A 22,162-nucleotide genomic window follows, 5' to 3' on the forward strand; every position below is an offset into this window, starting at 1 on the left:
GAGGTAATACATTGGATGTATACATTCAATGGAAAGACACTGAATAGTGTGGATGAACAGTGAAACCTAAGGGATTCAAGTACATAATTCTCTGAAAGGTTTGCAAATGTTACACCCTTGTTCAAAAAAGAGTGTAAAGATAAACCCAGCCACTATAGGCCAGTCAGTTAACCTCGGTAGAGGGGAAACTTTTGGAAACGATAATCCGGGACGGAATTAACAGTCACTTGGACAAGTGTGGATTGATTAGGGAAAGCCAGCATGGATTTGTTAAAGGCAAATTGTGTTTAACCAACGTGGTAGAGTTTTTTAATAAGGTACCAGAGAGGGTAGATGAGGGCAATGCAGTTGATGTGGTGTATATGGATTTTCAAAAAGCGTTTGATAAAGTGCCACATTGGAGGCTTACTATTAAGGAATAAGGCGGCAATAGCAACATGGATACAGAATTGGCTAAATGACAGGAAACAGAGAGTAGTGGTGAGTGGTTGTTTTTCGGACTGGAGGGAGGCGTGCAGTAATGTTCCCCAGGGGTCGATGCTGGGACCACTGCTTTTCTTGATATATATTAATGACTTGGACTTGGGAGTACAGGGCACAATTTCAAAATTTGCGGATGACACAAAACTTAGAAGGGCAGTGTACAGTGAGGAGGATAGCGATAGACTTCAAGAGGATATAGACACTCTGGTGGCATGGGCGGACACGTGGCAGATGAAGTTTAATGCAGAAAAATGCGAGGTGATGCATTTCGGTAGGAAAAATGAGGAGAGGCAATAGAAACTAGAGGGCACAATTCTAAAAGGGGTGGAGGAAAAGAGGGATCTGGGGATGTATGTGCATAAATCGTTGAAGGTGGCAGGGCAGGTTGAGAAAACGGTTAAAAAAGCATACCTGGGCTTTATAAGTAGAGGCATAGAGTACAAAAGTAAGGAAGTCATGATGAACCTTTATAAAACACTGGTTCGGCCACAACTGGAATATTGTGTCCAGTTCTGGGCATCGCACTTTAGAAAGGATGTGAAGGCCTTAGAGAGGGTGCAGAGGAGATTTACTAGAATGATTCCAGGGATGAGGGACTTAAATTACGTGGATAGACTGAAGAAGCTGGGATTGTTCTCCTTGGTACAGAGAAGGTTGAGAGGAGATTTGATAGAGGTGTTCAAAATCATGAAGGGTCTAGACAGAGTGGATAGAGAGAAACTGTTCCCATTGGCGGAAGGGTCAAGAGCCAGAGGACATAAATTTAAGGTGATTGGCAAAAGAACCAAATGTGATATGAGGAAAGTCGGACCTGGAATTCACTGCCCAAGAGAGTGGAGGTGGCAGATTCAATCATGGCCTTCAAAAGGGAACTGGATAAGTACTTGAAATGAAAAAATGTGCAGGGCTATGGAGATAGGGCGGGGCAGTGGGACTAGCTGGATTGCTCATGCATAGAGCCGGCGCGGACGCGATGGGCCAAATAGCCTCCTTCTGTGCTGTAACCTTCTATGATTCAATAAAACTAGAAAAAGGCCAACAGGAACATAAAATACAAGAGTAAAGGAGTAATGATAAATTGGTTCAAAACATTTGTTAGACCACAGTTAGAGTACTGTGTGCAGTTTTATATTCTCCATTATAGAAAGAGTACAGCATAGATTCACCAGGTTGATGTCAGGCATGGGAAACTACAGTTATAAGGAGCGACTTGAGATACTGGGACTATTTCCACTGTAGCACAGAAGGCTAAAAGTTTTAAAAAGAGGTTTTTAAAATTATGAAGGGTTTTGAAAGAATGTATAGGGAAAGACTATTTCCTCCGATTGGGAGTAAGTGATGAGGGGGTCAACAATTTAAAATTGTCACTAGGAGAGTGAGGAAAGAGCTTAAGAGAAGTGTCTTTATGCAGATGGTTGCTGTAGCAATAAATGCTTTGCTACAGGAAGTAGTTGAGGGAAAACTGGATAAACATTTGAAGCAGAGGAAGATACAGAGCTATGCGGAGAGTGGGGTAGAGGGATTTTGGACAAAGAGCCAGCATAGACAATATGGAATGGCCTCCTCCTGTACTGTAAACTTCTATGGCTCTGCATTGTGATCAGGAATGGGAACCCAGAATGACAGGTCTGAATGCACAAAGGATTCGTAACAAGATAGATGAATTAGTGGCACAAAGAGATAAATGGGTTTGATTTAATAGCCATTACAGAGACGTGATTGCAAGGTGACCAAGGTTGGGAATTAAATATTCCAGGGTACTTGACGTTTTGAAAAGACAAGCAGAATGGAAAAGGAGGGTGGGTAGCACTGATAATAAAGGATGACATAAGGACGGTAGTGAGAAAGAATTTTGGCTCGGAAGATCAGGAAGTAGAATCTATATGGGTGGAAATAAGAAATAACAAGAGGCAGAAAACACAGTTGGGAGTATTTTATAGGCCCCCTAACAGTAACTATACTGTTGGACAGAGTGTTAATTAAGAAGTAATAGGAGCTTGTTACAAAGGTGATGCAATAATCGCGGGGGACTTTAATTTTCATATAGACTGGACAAATCAAATTGGCAAAGGTAGTCTGGAGGACGAGTTCATGGAATGTATTCGAGACAGTTTCCTAGAATAATACATTGTGGAACCAACCAGGGAACAGGCTATTTTAGATCTTGTAGTGTGTAATGAGATAGGGTTAATTAGTAATCACATAGTAAAGGATCCTCTGGGGAAGAGTGATCATAATATGATGATTTTCATATTGAGTTTGAGAGTGACATACTTAAGTCCGAAACTAGAGTCTTAAACATAAATAAAGCCAATTACACAGATATGAGTGGCAAGTTGGCTAAGTTAGATTGGGAAATTAAGATTGAAAGGTATTATGGTAGATAAGCAATGGCAAACATTTAAAGAAATGTTTCAATATTGTCAATGAATATACATTCCATTGAGAAATAAAAACTCCATGGGAAAAATGATCCATCTGTGGCTAACCAAAGAAGTTAAGGATAGTATTAGATTAAAAGAGGCTTATAATGTTGCCAAGAAGAGCAGTAAGCCTGAGGATTGGGAGAGATTTAGAAATCAAAGGATGACCAAAAAATTGATTTTAAAAAAGGGAGAAAATAGAATGAGAGGAAACTAGCAGAAATATAAAAATGGATTGTAAGAGCTTCTACAAGTATGTAAAAAGGAAGAGAGGAGCAAAAGTAAATGTTTGTCCCTTAGAGGCTGAGTCAGGAGAAATTATAATGGGGAATAAGAAAATGGCAGAGACGTTAAACAAATATTTTGTATCTGTCTTCACAGTAGAAGACACAAAAAACATACCAGAAATAGTGGGGAACCAACGGGCTAATGACAGTGAGGAACTTAAAGTAATTAATATCAGTAGAGAAAAAGTACTAGAGAAACTAAAGGGACTAAAAGCCGATAAGTCCTCTGGACTTCATGGCCTACATCCTAGGGTTCTAAAAGAGGTGGCTGCAGATAGTAGATGCATTGGTTGTGATCTTCCAAAATTCCCTAGATTCTGGAACGGTCCCAGCAGATTGGAAGGTAGCAAATGTAACCCCACTATTCAAGAAAGGAGGGAGAGAAAAAAAACAGAAAAGTACAGGCCAGTTAGCCTGACATCAGTCGTCGGGAAAATGCTGGAATCCATTATTAAGGAAGTGGTAACCCAGGACACTTAGAAAGTCATAATATGAATAGATGGAGTCAACATAGTTTTAAGAAAGGGAAATCGTGTTTGCAAATTTATTAGAGTTTTTTGAGGATGTAACTAGCAGGGTAGATAAAGAGGAACCAGTGGATGTAGTATATTTGGATTTTCAAAAGGCATTTGATAAGATGCCACATAAAAGGTTGTTACACCAGATAAGGGCTCATGGAGTTGGGGATAATATATTAGCATGGATAGAAGATTGGTTAATGGACAGAAAACAGAGAGTAGGGATAAATGGGTTATTTTCAGGTTGGCAGGTTGTAACTAGTGGGGTGCCACAAGGATTAGAGCTTGGGCCTCAGCTATTTACAATCTATATTAATGACCTAGACGATGGGACCGAAACAAAGCTAGGTGGGAAAGTAAACCGTGAGGCGGACACAAAGAGTCTGCAAAGGGATAGAGACAGATTAAGTGAGTGGGCAAGAAGGTGGCAGATGGAGAATAATGCGGGAAAATGTGAGGCTGTTTACTTTGGTAGGAAGAATAGAAAAACTGAACACCTTTAAAAAATATTCTGAGCGATTTGGGTGTCCTCGTTCAAGAAGCACAGAAAGTTAGCATGCAGGTACACCAAGCAATTAGCAAGGCAAGTGGTATGTTGACCTTTATTGCAAGTGGGTTGGAGTACAAGAGTAAGGAAGTCTTGCTACAATTGTACAGGGCTTTGGTGAGACCACACCTGGAATACTATGTACAGTTTTGGTCTCCTTATCTAAGGAAGGATATACTTGCCTAGAGGCAGTGCAATGAAGGTTCACTAGATTGATTCCTGTGATGAGAGGGTTGTCCTATGAAGAGAGGTTGAGTAGAATGGGCCTATACTTTCTGGAGTTTATAAGAATGAGAGGTGATCCCATTGAAACATATAAGATTATGAGGGGGCTTGACAGGGTAGATGCTGAGAAGTTGCTTCCCCTGGCTGAAGAGTCTAGATTTAGGGGACAGAGTCGCAGGATAAAGGGTCGGCCATTTAAGACTGAGATGAGGAGGAATTTCTTCACTCAGAGGGTTGTGAATCTTTGAAATTCTCTAACCCAGAGGGCTGTGGATGCTGAGTCATTGAGTATATTCAAGGCTGAGGTAGATAGATTTTTAGATTCTAGGGGAATCAAGGGATATGGGGATCGGGTGGGAAAGTGGAGTTGAGGTTGAAGACCAGCCATGATCTTATTGAATGGTGAAGCAGGCTCGAGGGGCTGTATGGCCTACTCCTGCTCCTATTTCTTATGCTCTTATTCCCACTTCCCACTAAACCCAAGGCACACAGGCCAATTATCGCACCATTAACTCCACCCTGGCTGAGATCAGCGAACTCTGCATAGATTAGGATTTGATCTGGCCTATGTGACTCAGTTACTTACTGCATTAGCAAGCTGAGACAATTCCTGCTTCTAAAGTGATAGGTCTGCAATGATGTTCATTTATCTATTACTTATATAAATATAAACACAGTAAAACCAATATAAGGATAATTTTAACCTAACCTGCCCAGTGGGAAACTGACGGGATCGGAACCGCCACCAGTTTTACACCCCACCTGATTTTACTGTCCATTGAAGTCAATGGACAGTAAAATTGGATAGGGTGTAAACCAGGCAGCCGATCCCATCCCATCAGTTTCCCATCAGGTGGGTGAGGTTAAAATGACCCCATATTATTTATACATCGTAGTTAACCTTGATAGGACAAAGCTCATTCCACAACATTCCTTTTAGAATCTCCTTCCTGCCAAAACAGATTTTTCATATGTACCTGTGATTCTACAGTTTGATTTAAGACATCTACTACTCCTTCAAGGTTTGTTTAGTTTCTATTTGGATGCAGGGAATTTCCTTCAGAATGTGAGTGATCTCCTTTAGAATGTCCACCATTTCCTCAGACATGCAACCAGCTCTATTCAGGATGCATGCAGCCCACACTGAAGGTCCAGGGTATACATAGCCGCCTTCAATTTATACTCAGTTGACAGGAAGCTGCTTGAACTGTTAGATAAGTGAACTGTTCCTCCTATGTTTTTCTAAGAACTAACAAGACCCACAATCCAGCACTCCCCAGAACACGTACTAACAGTGGGGAACCAAACATATGGCTTGATGGAGATGTTCCAATCACAGTATTTGCTTTACCAGGTGATCTTCAAACCCCTCAAGTCAACAGGAAGAGTTTTCATTTACCTAGCTTGGCTGCTTTAGCTCCAAAGCCTGGCTGCACTCCACCTGTTCAAAGAAAACAGAGTTTAGAGTCAAGTCTTTTTAAGGACTAAGGGTTGAATTTTCTCTTCCTCCTGGTGTAAACAGGGCAGTAGTGCCCGAAAAATAGGGGATAATGGCCCACCGGCCATTGCTGCTGTGGCAATAAATCGAAATGTTCACCGAGGTCTACTGCTGGGTGGCCGGAACAACAGGCGGGAGGCCCATTTAAAATGGAAAGCAAAAGCTTTTTAAAATGGAAATCCAGGTCCTATGACATCAATAGGACCCTAGTTGCCATTTTTGAACTGATTTGGCTGGAGCATGCGCCATGTAGATTCCAATTACCATCAGGTGGCGATTCAGCCGAAGAGGACCCAAAAGGTGAGTTCCTCTTCATTTTTGTGGGGCCGCGAGGAGCAGAAATGCTGCACCCGGCCCCACAAACCCAGCTTGTGCCATTGTTGCTCCAGCCCCTCCTCTGTACTGATCGGGCCCAACATAGAATGCTACCTTCCTCTGGCCCACCTGATATTGCGGCCTGGAGCCGATAGGCTGCCCCAGGGTGTTTGGTTTCGGCCCGATGAAAATGAGGCCAGGAATGGGCAACCTGGCATGACTCCAGGTGGCCGGCTGTTGCTTTCCGTCCTGTCCACCAGCCTCCCGGATATCACTTTGGAGGAAAATCCACCCCTAAGTTACGGACGTTGCAATCAGCAAGGACTATATTTTTTTCAATTGAAAGTTGGACAGCTAAGTTTCTGACACTGTGATATCACTCAGTGTTAAACAGGAATGTCATAGTCACTCACTATTTGAATCAAAAAGCATCCAAAGCAACAAAGAATCCATGTAGTGTTTTGCAGGTTTCATCTAAGTACATTCACTTCTTTCATTGCCAACATCTTGGGTTAAGGATGATTAAATCACTAAGGTTTAATCTTTAACAGGGCTGCTCTTCTGATATTTTTATACCCCCTTAAAACTTGTTCTTTAGTATCTACCATAGAACCACATGTCTGCACTATCATCCACCACCGACAAAAATCTTTATGTTTAATTAAATGATCTGTAATTTTTGTCTCAGGCCATTTTGAGGTCCTTTGATCCCCTTCTGTGCTACATGGGACCAAGGAAATTGTCCTGTCTGAATGAGATTTACAATTTTCACTTGTATAAATACCTACTGCTGGATATATATCCAGAATAGTCAACAATCATACTAGTTATTTAGCAGTAATAATGGTACCTGGTTGGGGAGTCAGTGGAGCACTGCTGGGTCGAATTCCGTTAACACCTATAATGACCATGCACACACCGTTAACTCTTTGAATTTACTTTAACTCTCTAGAACTCACTACATTTGGAACAAGATATAAATTTATCACCCATTTAATGTAAACCAAAATAAACCATTCTCCTGTTAGTACTGAACATCTAAACTGATTCAAACCATATTGATTCTCACCATATTAGTTTCAGCTTAACTTCAGGGCTGGTAATGCAGTTCAGATACAGTGCCATCCCAAGGCTGGCGCTGTTCAGGTGCTCCATACGCCTGAGGTATGAATTAAATGACCTTGCTCAAAAGTGAGGTCAGTTCATTAAAATGGCATGTTGGCCAACTATTTCAGGCACCAAAAGGGCTGCTAGGGGTGGCATTTTATTTCCGGATGGGGAAGGTGACAACGGCGGTGGATACCAGCTTTTTGAGATCCAAGTGCATTACAGGAGGCAAGCTAGTTTAATTTAGGGAAAGGTATGGACTACACAGATAAAAAAACTCAATTTCTATTTATTGGAACTGCCCTTCAATGCCCATTGGGAATAGCTACTCAGCAAATGGAGCACTACTCAGATGCTCCAGTCACATGAAAGGCTGACCACCTAATTTAAATATTATTTATAGCCCTAATGATCCATGTACAGGTACTGTGCAGGATCCCAGTACCCTTCATGTTGGCTGGCCTCATCGAGCTGTGCTGAGCCCATTGAGAGTTGTGGGCTTCAGGTCTCATTAATACAGGGAGCCAGTGTCTGATGACGCCCATTGCATTATTGGCTCTTTTATATAAATTCACCTGTGTCGAAGCTAAGTAATCTCACCTAACTCTATCTAATTATACCTTAGCACATCAAATTTAATTCCAAACAAACCAAATTAAGTTTAACGATATTTTGCTTACCCAATGTAACCCTATCTAATCTAAACTTGTCCTAATACTGTTAGATCTATTTTTTCTAAGTTTTTTTTATTCGTTCATGGGATCTGGGCATCGCTGGCAAGGCCAGCATTTATTGCCCATCCCTAATTGTCCTTGAGAAGGTGGTGGTGAGCTGCCTTCTTCAACTGCTGCAGTCCGTGTGGTGAAGGTTCTCCCACAGTGCTGTTAGGTAGGGAGTTCCAGAATTTTGACCCAGCGACGATGAAGGAACGGCGATATATTTCCAAGTCGGGATGGTGTGTGACTTGGAGGGGAACATGCAGGTGGTGTTGTTCCGATGTGCCTGCTGCCCTTGTCCTTCTAGGTGATAGAAGTCGCGGGTTTGGGAGGTGCTGTCGAAGAAGCCTTGACGAGTTGCTGCAGTGCATCTTGTGGACGGTACACACTGCAGCCACTGTACGCCAGTGGTGGAGGGACTGAATGTTTAGGGTGGTGGATGGGATCAAGTGGGCTGCTTTATCCTGGATGGTGTCGAGCTTCTTGAGTGTTGTTGGAGCTGCACTCATCCAGGCAAGTGGAGAGTATTCCATCACACTCCTGACTTGTGCCTTGTAGATGGTGGAAAGGCTTCGGGGAGTCAGGAGGTGAGTCACTCACCGCAGAATAACAAGCCTCTGACCTGCTCTTGTAGCCACAGTATTTATGTGGCTGGTCCAGTTAGGTTTCTGGTCAATGGTGACCCCCAGCATGTTGATGGTGGGGGATTCGGCGATGGTAATGCCATTGAATGTCAAAGGGAGGTGGTTAGATTCTCTCTTGTTGGAGATGGTCATCACCTGGCACTTGTCTGGCGTGAATGTTACTTGCCACTTATCAGCCCAAGCCTGGATGTTGTCCAGGTCTTGCTGCATGCGGGCACGGACTGCTTCATTACCTGAGGGGTTGCGAATGGAACTGAACACCGTGCAATCATCAGCGAACATCTCCATTTCTGACCTTATGATGGAGGAAAGGTCATTGATGAAGCAGCTGAAGATGGTTGGGCCTAGGACACTGCCCTGAGGAACTCCTGCAGCAATGTCCTGGGGCTGAGATGATTGGCCCCCAACAACCACTACCATCTTCCTTTGTGCTAGGTATGACTCCAGCCACTGGAGAGTTTTCCCCCTGATTCCCATTGACTTCAATTTTACTAGGGCTCCTTGGTGCCACACTCGGTCAAATGCTGCCTTGATGTCAAGGGCAGTTACTCTCACCTCACTTCTGGAATTCAGCTCTTTTGTCCATGTTTGGACCAAGGCTGGTCCAACCGAGTTGTCCAACCATAACTAATGTAATCTATTAGATAGTGTTGAAAACAGCCATTTAAGGATTTATGAGAACTCTTATATATTCACGTTTTAATCCTTTATCATTAATACTGAATCTTGCAGCTATGTCAGGGCTCTGCTGCTAAGGTCCATTTACAGATGCTTTATCTATTTATTTGGTAATGAAATCCTCCCACAAAGTTACAAAATACAATGCTATTCACTTCAGTGTTATGTGGTAATTGTTGTGTTACAAATTTGATCTGTTCATTGCAAAAGCATGTAGTTTGATGTATAAAGGTAAATTCAGTGGAGAGCTGTGCTCAATGGGAGTGTGGGTTGCAGAATTGCCACTATAGTGTACAACCCACCTCCAACTTGTGCTCCCTTTCAGTGCAGTGCCCTGCTAGGAACACATAACTGCTGTATTTATCCTATATATCCTGTAAAACATGGGGATATCAAAAACAAAGCATTTGGAACAGCCATTCAGCCCAACAAGCTCATTCCTTTCAAAGACCACGCACAATCTATTCTATCATGGATAGAATTTTTGTAAATCCTGTCCCTGATCAGAAGGTAAATGGAGCAAAACTCCAGAATCCGCACTGACTCGTATCCTGCATTTCACAGCATAGGCATGCTAGCCTACATTTTCAAATTGGTATTATTTTAAATGGGCACTTTCTGTGTTAAAATAACATCAATCACAAAATCTGTGCTGTTGCCTTCCTTGGCATAACATTTCCATAGTCCTAGCATCCCAGAAACCATCACGTTCCACAAACTTGAGGCTATATCTATCTGTACTAATCCTTGTAATCTTATTTCTATTCACATATTTGTCCACGAGTATATAAAAGTATAACAAATCAAATGAAGTGGCATAGAGCTTGGCAGGAAATCATCAAAGGAGTGAACTCTGGTTCCACCACAATGCGAACCCAACAGGAGGTCCATAAGAGTTCTATGACCTGAAGAAGACAATCGAAATCAGTGAAGAAAATCCCAGTGGTTTAGAAAAAGATACAAGGGTTTTATTTTGTGATGAAATTTACAATAGTGAATAGTGGAATTTACAAATGAAACATTGGGCTCGATTTTAGCACCCGCAATCGGGTGTGTTGGTGGCGGGGGGGGCTACGAAAATTGGGGATTCCCGGAGCAGGTCAGGAGCCCGGCTCCAATCCGCCCCATTTCCGGTTCCCCACTGACGCGCTGACATGCGCACGCAGCCCCCGCATGTGGGACTCCCGGTGCCACTTAAAGTAATTGAACAGGTACTTCAGGTTGTTTACAGACCTGATTGACCTGTTATTTTAGCAGGGATGGGATTTTGCAACTGACTGGGGCTGTTTCCCGTACTGGGGGAAACACTCCCAGTTCAAATGGACGTGTTGCAGCCGTCAGCCTGTGGCAGCTGCAAAGGTCCATTTGACAGGTGGGGGGGGGGCGGGGAGACCCTCACTCATTGCAGGAGGCCACTCTGTCACTTTGGACAAAGTTTGGCCTCTACCATCCTCCTCCTAACAATAAAATTCACCAACTTGCACACTTACCCCGGTGTCCAGACACATGTACCTACCTTGCGGACTCCCTCAGATGTACATCTTCCGGATGGGGGCCGCCGTAGCTGCAGACATAACCTCCTCGGAGGGTGAACAGCATCACCAGCCTCGCCGGCCACGCCGTCCACCTCTGACACGTGGAGCTCCACAACACAGTGCTGTGACACATCGAGGGCAACTGCAGAGAGAGATGCGTCGCAGAGGGCACTACCCTCGTCACAGGGTCTACAGATCGAGGCTCAGCTTCCTGGACCTCTCTGAGCAGCAGTGCACACGGAGGCTCAGAGTCACTCGACATGTAGTCGTGGACATCTGCAGCCTCCTTCATGCCGAGCTGCTCCCGGCTGGCCCGAGCACCATCTTCTCACCTCTCACTGTCAAAGTCACCACTGCCCTCAACAACTTCTCCTCCGCATCCTTCCAGGGTGCCACCGGGGACATCGCCAATGTCTCTCAGTCGTCTGCACAAAAGAGCCCTGCAAATACACCTACACCCACTTTGCAGTGACACAATGGGTGGCATCGGGTGTGGGTCTTCATAGTGATCCTCAGGAAAGGGCATTATTGCACAAACCAGACAAGATTCGCAAAGACGTGGCAGTAGTGGTGCCAATATATGTTATGCGAGTTGATCAGAAATTAAATATAGGTAAAAACCATAACAAACCCTCAAGCACCCTTGTGCATCCCCTTCATGCTCACGACACGTTTGCCTTACGCTTCCTACTGCACATATGTGATGCATGCCCTGTGGCTGCAGCACAGGTAGTGGCAGGTTGAGTGAGGCTGACCGTGAAAGAGATGCATGAGAGGGTGAGTATGAGATAGAGCCATGAGATTGTATGAGGAGTGGGTTGAGTGGTAGTGGCGGGATGAGTACTGGCGAGGTGAGTAAGTGCAGGTAAGATGAGGATGAGGTTTGAGTGGGTGTGAGGAGTGATGTGACAGAGTAGTGTTGGCTGTGCAGAAGGAGATATGGGGTGGGGGCGGTGATGTGGCAGATGGAGTGTAGGGGAATGAGTAAGGGTACTCACTTTGGCTGACCTACTTAGGTCATTGCAGCGCCTCCTGCACTGTATGCAGGTGCGCAATATGTTGGTGGTGCAGGTGACCTCCTCTGGCACCTCGAGCCAGGCCTTCTTGGTGGCAGAGGCAGGCTGCTTCCTCCCGCCCGCCGGGGGGGAAGATCTCTGTCCTCCCCCTCCTCCTCACCCCATTCAATAAGAGCTGGAGTGAGGCATCATTAAACCTGGGAGCAGCCTTCCCCCTGGGCTGCTCCATGCTGTAATCTTTCCTATTTCTTGCAGCATCAGTCAGTGGAGGGCTGCTCCTTTGAATAGAGCTCCTCTAGCTGACAGACCTTACTGCGCATGCACAGTCCGCCCGCCGCGCAGCTTTGCAGCGGGGATCCTGGAAGAACAGGTAGGTGGATCCAATCAGCCTGCGATTGAGCACGGAGCAGACTGATTTCACCGGGTGCGTTACCCACGCGCCCAATCGACCCCCCGCCCCGAACCCGCTGCCATGGTAATATCGGGCCCATTGTTTTCATTGAAAACCTTTATGCAACAGAACAAATGGCTCTGCAAACTTGAAAAATGAAATTTTTTGTATATTTCTGTATGTTGCACAAAAAACATACGCTTAAAATGTAAGTAATGAATACAGTCCCCAATTCTTACACCGTTCCTGCTTATCCAGGACAGCCGCCTATATCGGACAAATGGTACTAATTATGGGCATCAATTACAAAGGCACCACTTGAACTGTATTAAGCGGGCCGGCTATTTCGGGCACTTCAAGCAGCTGTTCGGGGTCACCTTCCATCCGTCGTGCAGCGTTGCTGTAATGTATTTGAATTACCCGCTTATTAAATGTTAACGCAGTGGCAGCGGTTCAGAACCTTTGAAATTGACCAGGGCAGTTCATAGGCAGCAACCGCCAGTCTAACTGTTACTATAAGAGAAGCTGATGATTACATGAACAAAGAAACAGATATAATTTAGCTCTATGTCCTGCAGCAGTGTTGTTATATATTTGAATCACCCTTTTGTTAAATGTTAATTTCTGAAAGACATTCATGATCGCATGCCCTGGGATTATCAAGAAAAACAAAAATGCTTCAGCTTTAGTCCCGAACAGGATTTTGCTGGTCTAAATGTATTTTTCAGGTTTTACAAGCACTTAACAGCGGCTTTTGAGTCAAAGTTGCTTACAAACGTCATGATGTTCTCTGCTGGCCCATACAGCCTGCCAATATTCCTTACACATGCACTCGCATCTTACGAAAAGTAGCGATACTGGCATTATTTTGGATGCTCACCTGCCATAAAGTCTGTCAAACTTTACACCAGCCATTGCACATACCGGCAAATTGCATTTGCACGAAACCGCCCACTATAAGTGGTGGGGACTGTACTTACACATACAAATGACTGATGAACATGCAATATGTCTAATAAACCTTGCGTATAACTACAATACACCCAAGTCTCCTTGATCTTTTACGACCGTCCATCAAACTCTCTGCCCGAACAAATCTCTGCCTACAAAACTGGCCATGTCCCCAACTCTCAAATGCGAATATCCTCCAATTTTGCTTGATTGGAGGGTCTCTTCACATTGCAATCAGATTTTCAGTCCCAGCAGGAAAGAAATTAATTCTTCTGGTGTAATTTTTTTTCAAAAGAGAGCACAGCCCCAGCCTATTCAGTCTTTCCTGATAGGTATAACCTCTAAGTTCTGGTATCATCCCTCTAAATCCTTTTTGCAACTTCTCCAGTGGCTCTATATCCTTTTTATAATATGGAGACCAGAACTGTGCACAGTACTCTGAGTATAGTCTTACCAAGGTTCCATATAAGTTTGACATAATGTCTCTGCTTTTCAATTCTATCCCTCTAGAATTGCACTCCAGTGCTTTTGTTTGCCTTTTTTGTGGCCTTATTAATCGCCACTTTTAGTGATTTGTGTGTCTGTACCCCTAGATCCCTTTTCTCCTCTATCCCATTTAGACTCTTATCTTCGAAGGATTATGTGGCCTCCTTATTCTTCCTACCAAAATGTACCATCTCACACTTATCTACATTGAAATTCATTTGCCAATTACATGCCCATCCTGAAAGTTTATTAATGTCTTCTTGTAATTTTTTTTTTTTTATTATTCGTTCACGAGATGTGGGCGTCGCTGGCAAGGCCGGCATTTATTGCCCATCCCTAATTTGTCACAGTCTTCCTCAGTATTAACTATACCCCCCAATTTGATGTCATCAGCAAATTTTGAAATTGTACTTCCGATTTCCAAGTCCAAGTCGTGTATGTAAATGGTGACCAACAGTGGTCCCAGCACCGCTCCTTGTGGGACACCACTTCTTACCTTTGCCAGTTTGAATAGCTACCCTTAACCCCTACTCTCTGTTTTCTGTTTTGTATTCAGTTTGCTATCCATTCAGCCACTTGCCCCTGACACCAACGGCTCTGACCTTATTCATGAGTCTACTATGCGGTACCTTATCGAAGGCCTTTTGAAAATCCAAATATATTACATCTACTTCATTACCGTTGTCTATTTTTGTATCTGTTACTTCTTCAAAGAATTCAATAAAGTTGGTCAAGAATGACCTTCCCTTTTGAAATTTGTGCTGACTATTCTTTATTATATTTTAGGTTTCCAGATGTTTTTCTATTACATTTTCAGTAAAGAATCCATTATCTTTCCTATCGTTAAGCTAACTAGTCTATAGTTCCCTGGACTTGTTCTATCTCTCTTTTTAAATATAGGGCTTCTCTGTCATATATTAACTATATGTTCTCCATCCGTGACACCTCTTGCTAGCTCCACAGTTTTGCACTCCACTCCCGCCACCTCCGATTGATGCTAAGGAAGTTTGAGACAGAATGCGAGAAATAGATTGGATCATGTGGGAAGGACAAATGGATCAGAGCACAACAAGCTATTCAGCTTCCCAGGAAAGCTGGACAAGCATTGGCCACTCTCCCAGGACAGTGGTACATGCAGTGAGAATTTTATCTTTAATAATCATGAACATCTGGGGAACCCTGGTATTCTTGACCTAATTCAGTGAAGATTAATCATTTCAGCAGTGTGTAATACATTCATAGTTTATAATCACTCCAAAATGCTTTATAATTTACTTGTGTGGAAACAATGCAAGACATTCTATCCATTGCAGCCTAGTTGATTTCTGGATTTGGCGAGAGGGAGGGATCCTATTGATTCGCTTTTAAAAGGATAATTAAATTGTCTTATATTTGCAAGAGATCAGTATTTTGAAAAAATGAGAATGGGAAGGGATCAGGGGCGGTGTTAGGGCCACGGTACCCTTGAAATTGCATAGAGAGGTCCCGAGTGGATCCACTCCCCAACCTAAACCATTGCACTGGGCCCACCCAAAGCAAACGCTGTCTTATTTTCTGTTTGTGTGTTTCTGCTCTTGTGTAAATAATTTTGATTATTATTTTTACCTTTAATGCAACAATATAACAGTCGGGTGGTTTCTGCCTTTCAAAGTGGACTGGAAAGCTTGGTGGCAATATATGCAATTTCTGGTGTGAAATATTGAAGTAAAAGGGTAATTCTTAGTCCTGTGGCATGTTATCTCTTCATGTCACACATCAGGTTGTAAGTTTAAGTGCATACGAGATGCGGATCTACTTATAGAAACTGCCTTGTTGCAAAGAATACGAGTGAAGAGTATGAGAGAAAGTCTTAATCGTAACATTGTATCAAACAAATATTATGTTGTTGCCACCAACACCTTCATGCACTCTACAAGTCTTTCTTAGGTTATACAATAGTCAAATTTAACTGCACTTAAATACTAATAAGGTCCCATTTGCTCTTCCAAAGAGCAAGGTAAGCCTGGTGGTCAGCAGCTGGACACAGAACAGCATAATTACCAGAGCACCTTGTGTCATCATCCACACTGGCATTAAGTAGCACCGCAAAGCCAAAAACCTTATGACCTTTATTCAGTTATATGGAAGAGAAAGCACAGGTGATGAAGGTGTAGCAGAATGGGAGGGTGCTGATAGGCCAACATATCATGGGCACAGACTCTGTGCTGCCTGCACCACAACAGTTGCCTAGAGAGAGTTGACTTACTGTGCCTGCTTTGCAAAAGAGGCTGTTTAGCATACATTCTGTTCTATATTTGAGCCCTTGCAAAGAAGGGGAAAAGGTTTTGAGTACCGCAGTCCCCATAAAGCAGAGAGCTGCGCTAGTGGAAAATGTAGTAGCAAGCTCAATCGTGCAGATCGAGCTATAGTTGGAGCATCTCACGAATGCTTCCACTGCTGCTCTGGGTGTTTTGGAATCAAAGCAACAAGTCAAAGCTGGTGCTGAACGTCCTACATAAACCTCCAGCACAATTAAGCAAGCCTTCAAAGAACTTATAAAGGTCAATAGTTCAGTGTACAAATAGTTTGTTGTACATCCAGTCCTACACTACATGGTTGACTCTTAATGCTACTAGGGATGAGCAATACATTCTGGCTTGCCAGTCTTACCATATCCCAAGAACAAATAAAAAAAAGTAAACGCGGGCTTTGAAAAAAATGGTGTGAATTTTGTTCGAATAACAAAATGACAGGTCCTGCAACTGCTGCTGCTGTTGTTGTTTGGGCTTAGAGTGGGTGAGGTGTACTGTGTAGATTCAAATTAGCTAAAGTTTGTGAATGGTGAATTTGAGGAGAGTATTACAGCAATTGATCCTCAAGGTTATTAAGGCATCAATGAGGGTTTCAGCCAAGGTGGGGATGAGGTACCAGGCAAATGTTCCAGAGATGAAAAAAGCCAGTCTTGGAGAGGGTTGAAGAGAATTCCAAGGATGTGCACAAACAGGGTAAGTCTGCGTAGGCAACTAGGGAGACCGATGAGTCAGAACCAATGGTATGACCGTCAAATAGGATGGTTCTGTGTTGCTGACACTAAGCTGTAGAAGGTTTGAACTGATGATGGAGCAGCACTGAAACCATACAATTCTTATGTCCATGGACTTACCAGATTCAAATAGATGAGTGCAACAACACAAGGAGGAATAACACTGCCTTTTGTGACTATTGGGTCTCATGTTAACCATTCCTTGCACAAAATAGGAATCTGAAAATATTAAAGTCTCTTGGGAATCTTCTTGGTCTTGGATATGTCAAGACTCCAGTAAATCGTTATGGAAAGTCCTACATTTCCACAGTTTGGAACCTTTGGGTTACCCTTGGGTTCAGGACAAAATCCCAAATCTTAGTCAGGGCATTGAGAGTAACCAGGCTACAAACAACTGAAAATGGGGATATTGTGGTCGCAGTGAGTCGAATCAACAGATTCAAATTTTCTTCACTCATGGAAGCCTCAGGGATTGATAAGTCTTGCTGGACTCCAGAAAATTTGAATGCATTGTTTTTTAATGCACCCATTGAACTGTTAATATCCCTGATATTACCAGTCCTGTTTTCCCAGGTTTCTCTGCTTGTTCCCTCGATTCATTTTAATAGACAGGAATATCCCAGGCTGGCGACACAGAAGTGGAAAACCCCAGCCATTCAGGACATTAATGGATAGTTGTTCTTTTAACACACTTATGATATGAAATCCATTGATCTTCCCTTACTGCATCCTACAAGCATGTTACAGTTACATTGGGAAGACCGAAGCCATTATCTTTGGTCCCAGCCGCAAGCTCCGTTCCCTAGCCATCAACTCCATCCCTCTCCCTGGCCACTGTCTGAGGCTGAGCCAGACCATTTGCAATCTTGGCGTCCTATTTAACCGAGATGAGCTTCCGACCACATATCCACTCCATCACCAAGACTGCCTACTTCAACCTCCGTAACATCGCCCATCTCTGCCCTGCCTCAGCTCATCTGCTGCTGAAACCCTCATCCATGCCTTTGTTACCTCCAGACTGGACTATTACAATGCTCTCCTGGCTGGCCTCCCATCTTCCATCTTCCATAAACTTGAGCTCATCCAAAACCCTGCTGCCTGTATCCTAACTTGCACCAAGTCCCGTTTTCCTATCACCCACATTCGATTTTAAAATTCTCATCCTTGTTTTCAAATCCCTCCAAGACCTCGCCACTCCCATATCTGTAACCTCCTCCAGCCCTACAACCCTCCGAGATCTCTGCGCTCCTCTAATTCTTGCCTCTTGCTTATCTCCAATTTTAATCGCTCCACCATTGACGGCCATGCCTTCAGCTGCTTAGGCCCTAAGCTCTGGAATTCCCTCTCTAAACCTTTTCACCTCTCTACCTCTCCCTCCTCCTTTAAGACGCTCCTTAAAATCTACCTCTCTGATGAAGCTTTTGGTCACATGTCCTAATGTCTCCTTACGTGGCTTGGTGTCAAATTTTGTTTGATAACACTTCTGTGAAGAGCCTTGGGACGTTTTATGACATTAAAAGGTGCTATATAAATGAAAGTTGTTGCTGTTGTTGTTTTGCTTTTGGTATTAATTTCACTGTGTGCTGTGACACCATCATTTACACTGAATTGGGAGGAGGCAGACTTATACAGGTTATGAAGAGTATAACAGAGGAAAATGTCTTTCAGAAGACAGTAAATTACCCACTCCGATGCCAGGCTGCACACCTACTCCAATGCCAGGCTGCACACCTACTCCAACGCCAGGCTGCACACCTACTCCAACGCCAGGCTTCACACCTACTCCAACGCCAGGTTGCACACCTACTCCAACGCCAGGTTGCACACCTACTCCAACGCCAGGCTGCACACCCACTCCAACGCCAGGCTGCACACCCACTCCAACGCCAGGCTGCACACCTACTCCAACGCCAGGCTGCACACCTACTCCAACGCCTATATTGCGATCACAAGAAATTTAATAATTAGAAATCATGAATCACTTCTTTACAAAAATATGCAAATTAGGGATCTTTTGGCCAATATAGCCGACAGTGAAACAATGTGAACCCAGCAATCATGCTGTCTTTTTAATTCCAGACATTCACTTCAACACTTAAGTCAAACTGTTATTCTCCCCAACTATTATTCTTCCATCGAGTACGGAGGAGCCATCTTTTTTAAGAGATGTTAACCTGAGGCCCGATCTACCACTTCAAAAAAAGGAATTGTTGTAAAGCACTTTAGATTGTCCTACGGATGAAATAAGGTGCTATATAAATGAAAATTATTTTTTTCTTAAGATCACTGCTACAGGACATCCATCTCAAATAATGATTTAAGGATAAGTAAAGAGCATTAATGAGAAGAGACAGTTTACAAGCTGTTTTATTCTTCTATTTTATTTTTTGGGGGAGGTTATGTGTATCTAAATGCATTAATCTATAAACTGGATACTACTCAACACTAATTTTGGAAAGGAGAAAATATGATAAAGGTTAAAACCCCATTTGTGAACACTCATGATATTTTTTTGCCTCATGTCACTGGCTGTTTTGGATCATCCATCTGATGTGATGTTTCAAGAATTAGCAAAGCATATTTCACTAAGGTAGAAATGCTTCTCACATGCAGTCATTGCATATAGCAGGAACATTTCTTCCTCTTTAACATGAAGATAGCTTTATTCTATCCTCAAAGATATAACATTAATTTGATGGTTTATAAACTAGTGAATATGTCAGAAGCAAGAAGATTTACCTCTGTATATAGCAGCTTTAGATGCAGCAACTCCACCTGCAATGATAGAGAATCAACAGGTAATGAAACAGCCGAGACTGACTGTATACAGGGTATGACAAGAAGTAATGTAAAGATCAACAGCACTACAGCATTCCTGAGAAATAATTTTTCTGAAATATTCATCATTAATACAAATTACTCAAATCGAGCCAATGTTGGCCTCCAGATTCCATTCGGTGAATGCCCAGCTACTGAACATTTGTGAATAAGAATTTCTTAAGTGGTTCTGACTGTCTTAGGCAAGTTTGTTTAATATTTACAGAACTAATTTAATACTTGTGAATGCTCAAAGTATCCCAAGAGGTGTAGCTCTGCCCCAGGTCTCAAAAGATATTTTAAAAAGTTACTATCCCATTGATGGACTCTTACAGACTGTTTTTCCAATTGAGTCAATAATCAAATCTAACACATCACAATAAATTTAAAACATCTTTGGTCATGTTACCTGGTACACCTCCTGGTACAGCTCCTGGAACGCCTGCATTATCAAAACAGCACAGTTACAAATATTATCTCAAATATAAATAGTTTTTTCTTCAAACACAATCAATTAGTTTTCAACTGTGGCGTACGCCATTCATTTCACTGATACTACTAAAGTGTTACTGGAGGAAGCACTGAGGAAAGAAAGAGCACAGAATATACCCTGGGTAGGAGACTTCAATGCCCACCACCATGACTAACCAAGCTGACCGAGTACTGAATGACATAGCTGTCAGGTGGTGAAGAACCAACATAACCTCATCCTCATCACCCTACCAAATATGGGCCGACATATTCAAACAACACATTCATTGTAGAATGATGCCACAGTAACCCTGGAGGAGACACCACACAGAGTTTCTTATACCTGATCCTCTTTGTCTCTTCTGACTTCTCCCACCCCCACACACTCTGCATGACAAGCTGCAGATGCTTTCAACATGCACTTCTTTCTCTCTGCTCTCCCTCACGTCACAAGCTAACCCTTTCTTTCATTTCAGCTGCAGAATATGTCGACAACCCTCAGCCAGTGGAAGAAGAGGAGCAGTGTTCCAGAAGATGCACCGCCAATTGATTTGACTATTGCAAGCACCAGCTTAGATACTGACACCAAGTGGACATTAGAGGAGAGGTTAGAGGAAGGATCTGCAAGTGGGTAACTCACCGGGCACAAGCGCGCAGGAGCTACAGCAGAGGGATAGGACATCATAAGTGTCAGCTCAAAGTGGGCTAGGTCACATACCAGTTCTGCTGTGGAGGACTCAGATGCTGACTTCGAGGGCCCAGGCTACCAAGAAGGCTCATGGATCAGGAAATGTTTGGTGCATTGGGCAGCCTGCCAGACAGCTTGCACATAATGTCGCAGAGCATGGAGGAGTCCTGCTCCAAAGCCTTGCGCAGAGCAGGAAAACCAATCTGTTCAACATAGGCTGAGTGGTCAAATCCATCAACACCACAGTGGAACCCACTAAGATGGAGCCTCTCATCACAGCTTTGGATCTATTGTAGACTAATTGATGGAGATTGATTGATATGATTAGTCAACAACTAATTATCATTGTATCATTCGACAACCAGGATAGTGGAGGGCGAACTAGATGGACCGTGGGCTTTTATCATCTAGCAATTCCTATGTTCCTGATAGCTTCCGTGGAAGCACAAACTGCTGCCATGGAAGCTCAGACACCCGCCATGTTGGCTTTGGGAGCCACTCTTGAAAGGGGCTTCCAGGGCATCACATCACTCCTGTACTCTGTTCTCCAGCAGAGCCCTAGGAGTGCTGAGGTGCTGCCCCAAGAGAGTGGTCTTGGCCCCATGGGAGAGCCATCTGCCATCCTATCTCAGGATGATAGCGCTCCCCCACCAGACACTCCACCAGTGTCCTTGCTGATCCCACTCAGCCAGTCGGCCCAAACTCTCGAAGAGATAGGGGCTCTGGTGGATGCTGTGTCTCCTCCTTCTCCTCCTTCTGTACTTGTTGCTGCCCAGGTGGTGGTAAGGGCTGGTCCCTCATGATGGCAAAATTGTGGAGCATGCAGCAGATGATGAGAAAAGGTTATGATCTAAAAGAAGATGGCCCCCACAGTCTACTTTCTAAGGATGGCATTTTAAAATGATTTTTAAAAATTTGTTCCTTCTCTCTGGAGGGTCTAGGTCGCAACCCAGGCTTGGACTGCCAATTGGGCCCCATTTCAACCCACTCCAGTCCTCACCAGGCATGCCTGCACTGATCACCTTGCCGAGTCCCAACTGATTCCTGGAATGTGGAAACTCTGGTCTTCTGCAGTCCCCACCCTCTGCTCCACCCTGGGCCTGCTCCCTCTGCATCACTAGCCTTGTAGGGGAGAGCAGAGGCTCCGTCTTTTACAAGGCCTAGCAGGAATTTCGTTGCAAGGCTTGGAACCGGCATATCTAGGTCCCAGTGAGTTTGCAACTATTCCAGCAGACTTCCATTGGAGTTACTGTGGGAGTCCGTTTAAATGCCATCCATTTTGAGGGCCTGTTTGTTTAAATGATTAGTGCCTCTTAATAGCTATACCCATAGTAGCACATTTCC

At 43.6% G+C, this 22,162-nt stretch overlaps 1 protein-coding gene across 13 annotated transcripts in view; it reads right to left on the minus strand.

Moving 5' to 3' along the window:
• Window positions 1-22,162, minus strand: part of LOC137344858 (elastin-like) — a 306,346-nt gene that overhangs the window by 14,875 nt on the left and 269,309 nt on the right. For 12 of the 13 annotated variants that reach the window (XM_068008078.1, XM_068008072.1, XM_068008082.1 and 9 more), the window contains 4 exons: window positions 20,069-20,101; window positions 19,582-19,617; window positions 18,526-18,777; window positions 5,883-5,924 (listed from right to left, as the gene is read on the minus strand). In XM_068008078.1, the coding sequence (XP_067864179.1) occupies window positions 5,883-5,924; window positions 18,526-18,777; window positions 19,582-19,617; window positions 20,069-20,101 (363 nt within the window). The remainder of the gene's footprint in view (window positions 1-5,882; window positions 5,925-18,525; window positions 18,778-19,581; window positions 19,618-20,068; window positions 20,102-22,162) is intronic. The other variant, XM_068008075.1, reaches the window with a different exon arrangement.

This window comes from Heptranchias perlo, chromosome 28, assembly GCF_035084215.1.
Source record: "Heptranchias perlo isolate sHepPer1 chromosome 28, sHepPer1.hap1, whole genome shotgun sequence".
NCBI lineage: Eukaryota > Metazoa > Chordata > Chondrichthyes > Hexanchiformes > Hexanchidae > Heptranchias > Heptranchias perlo.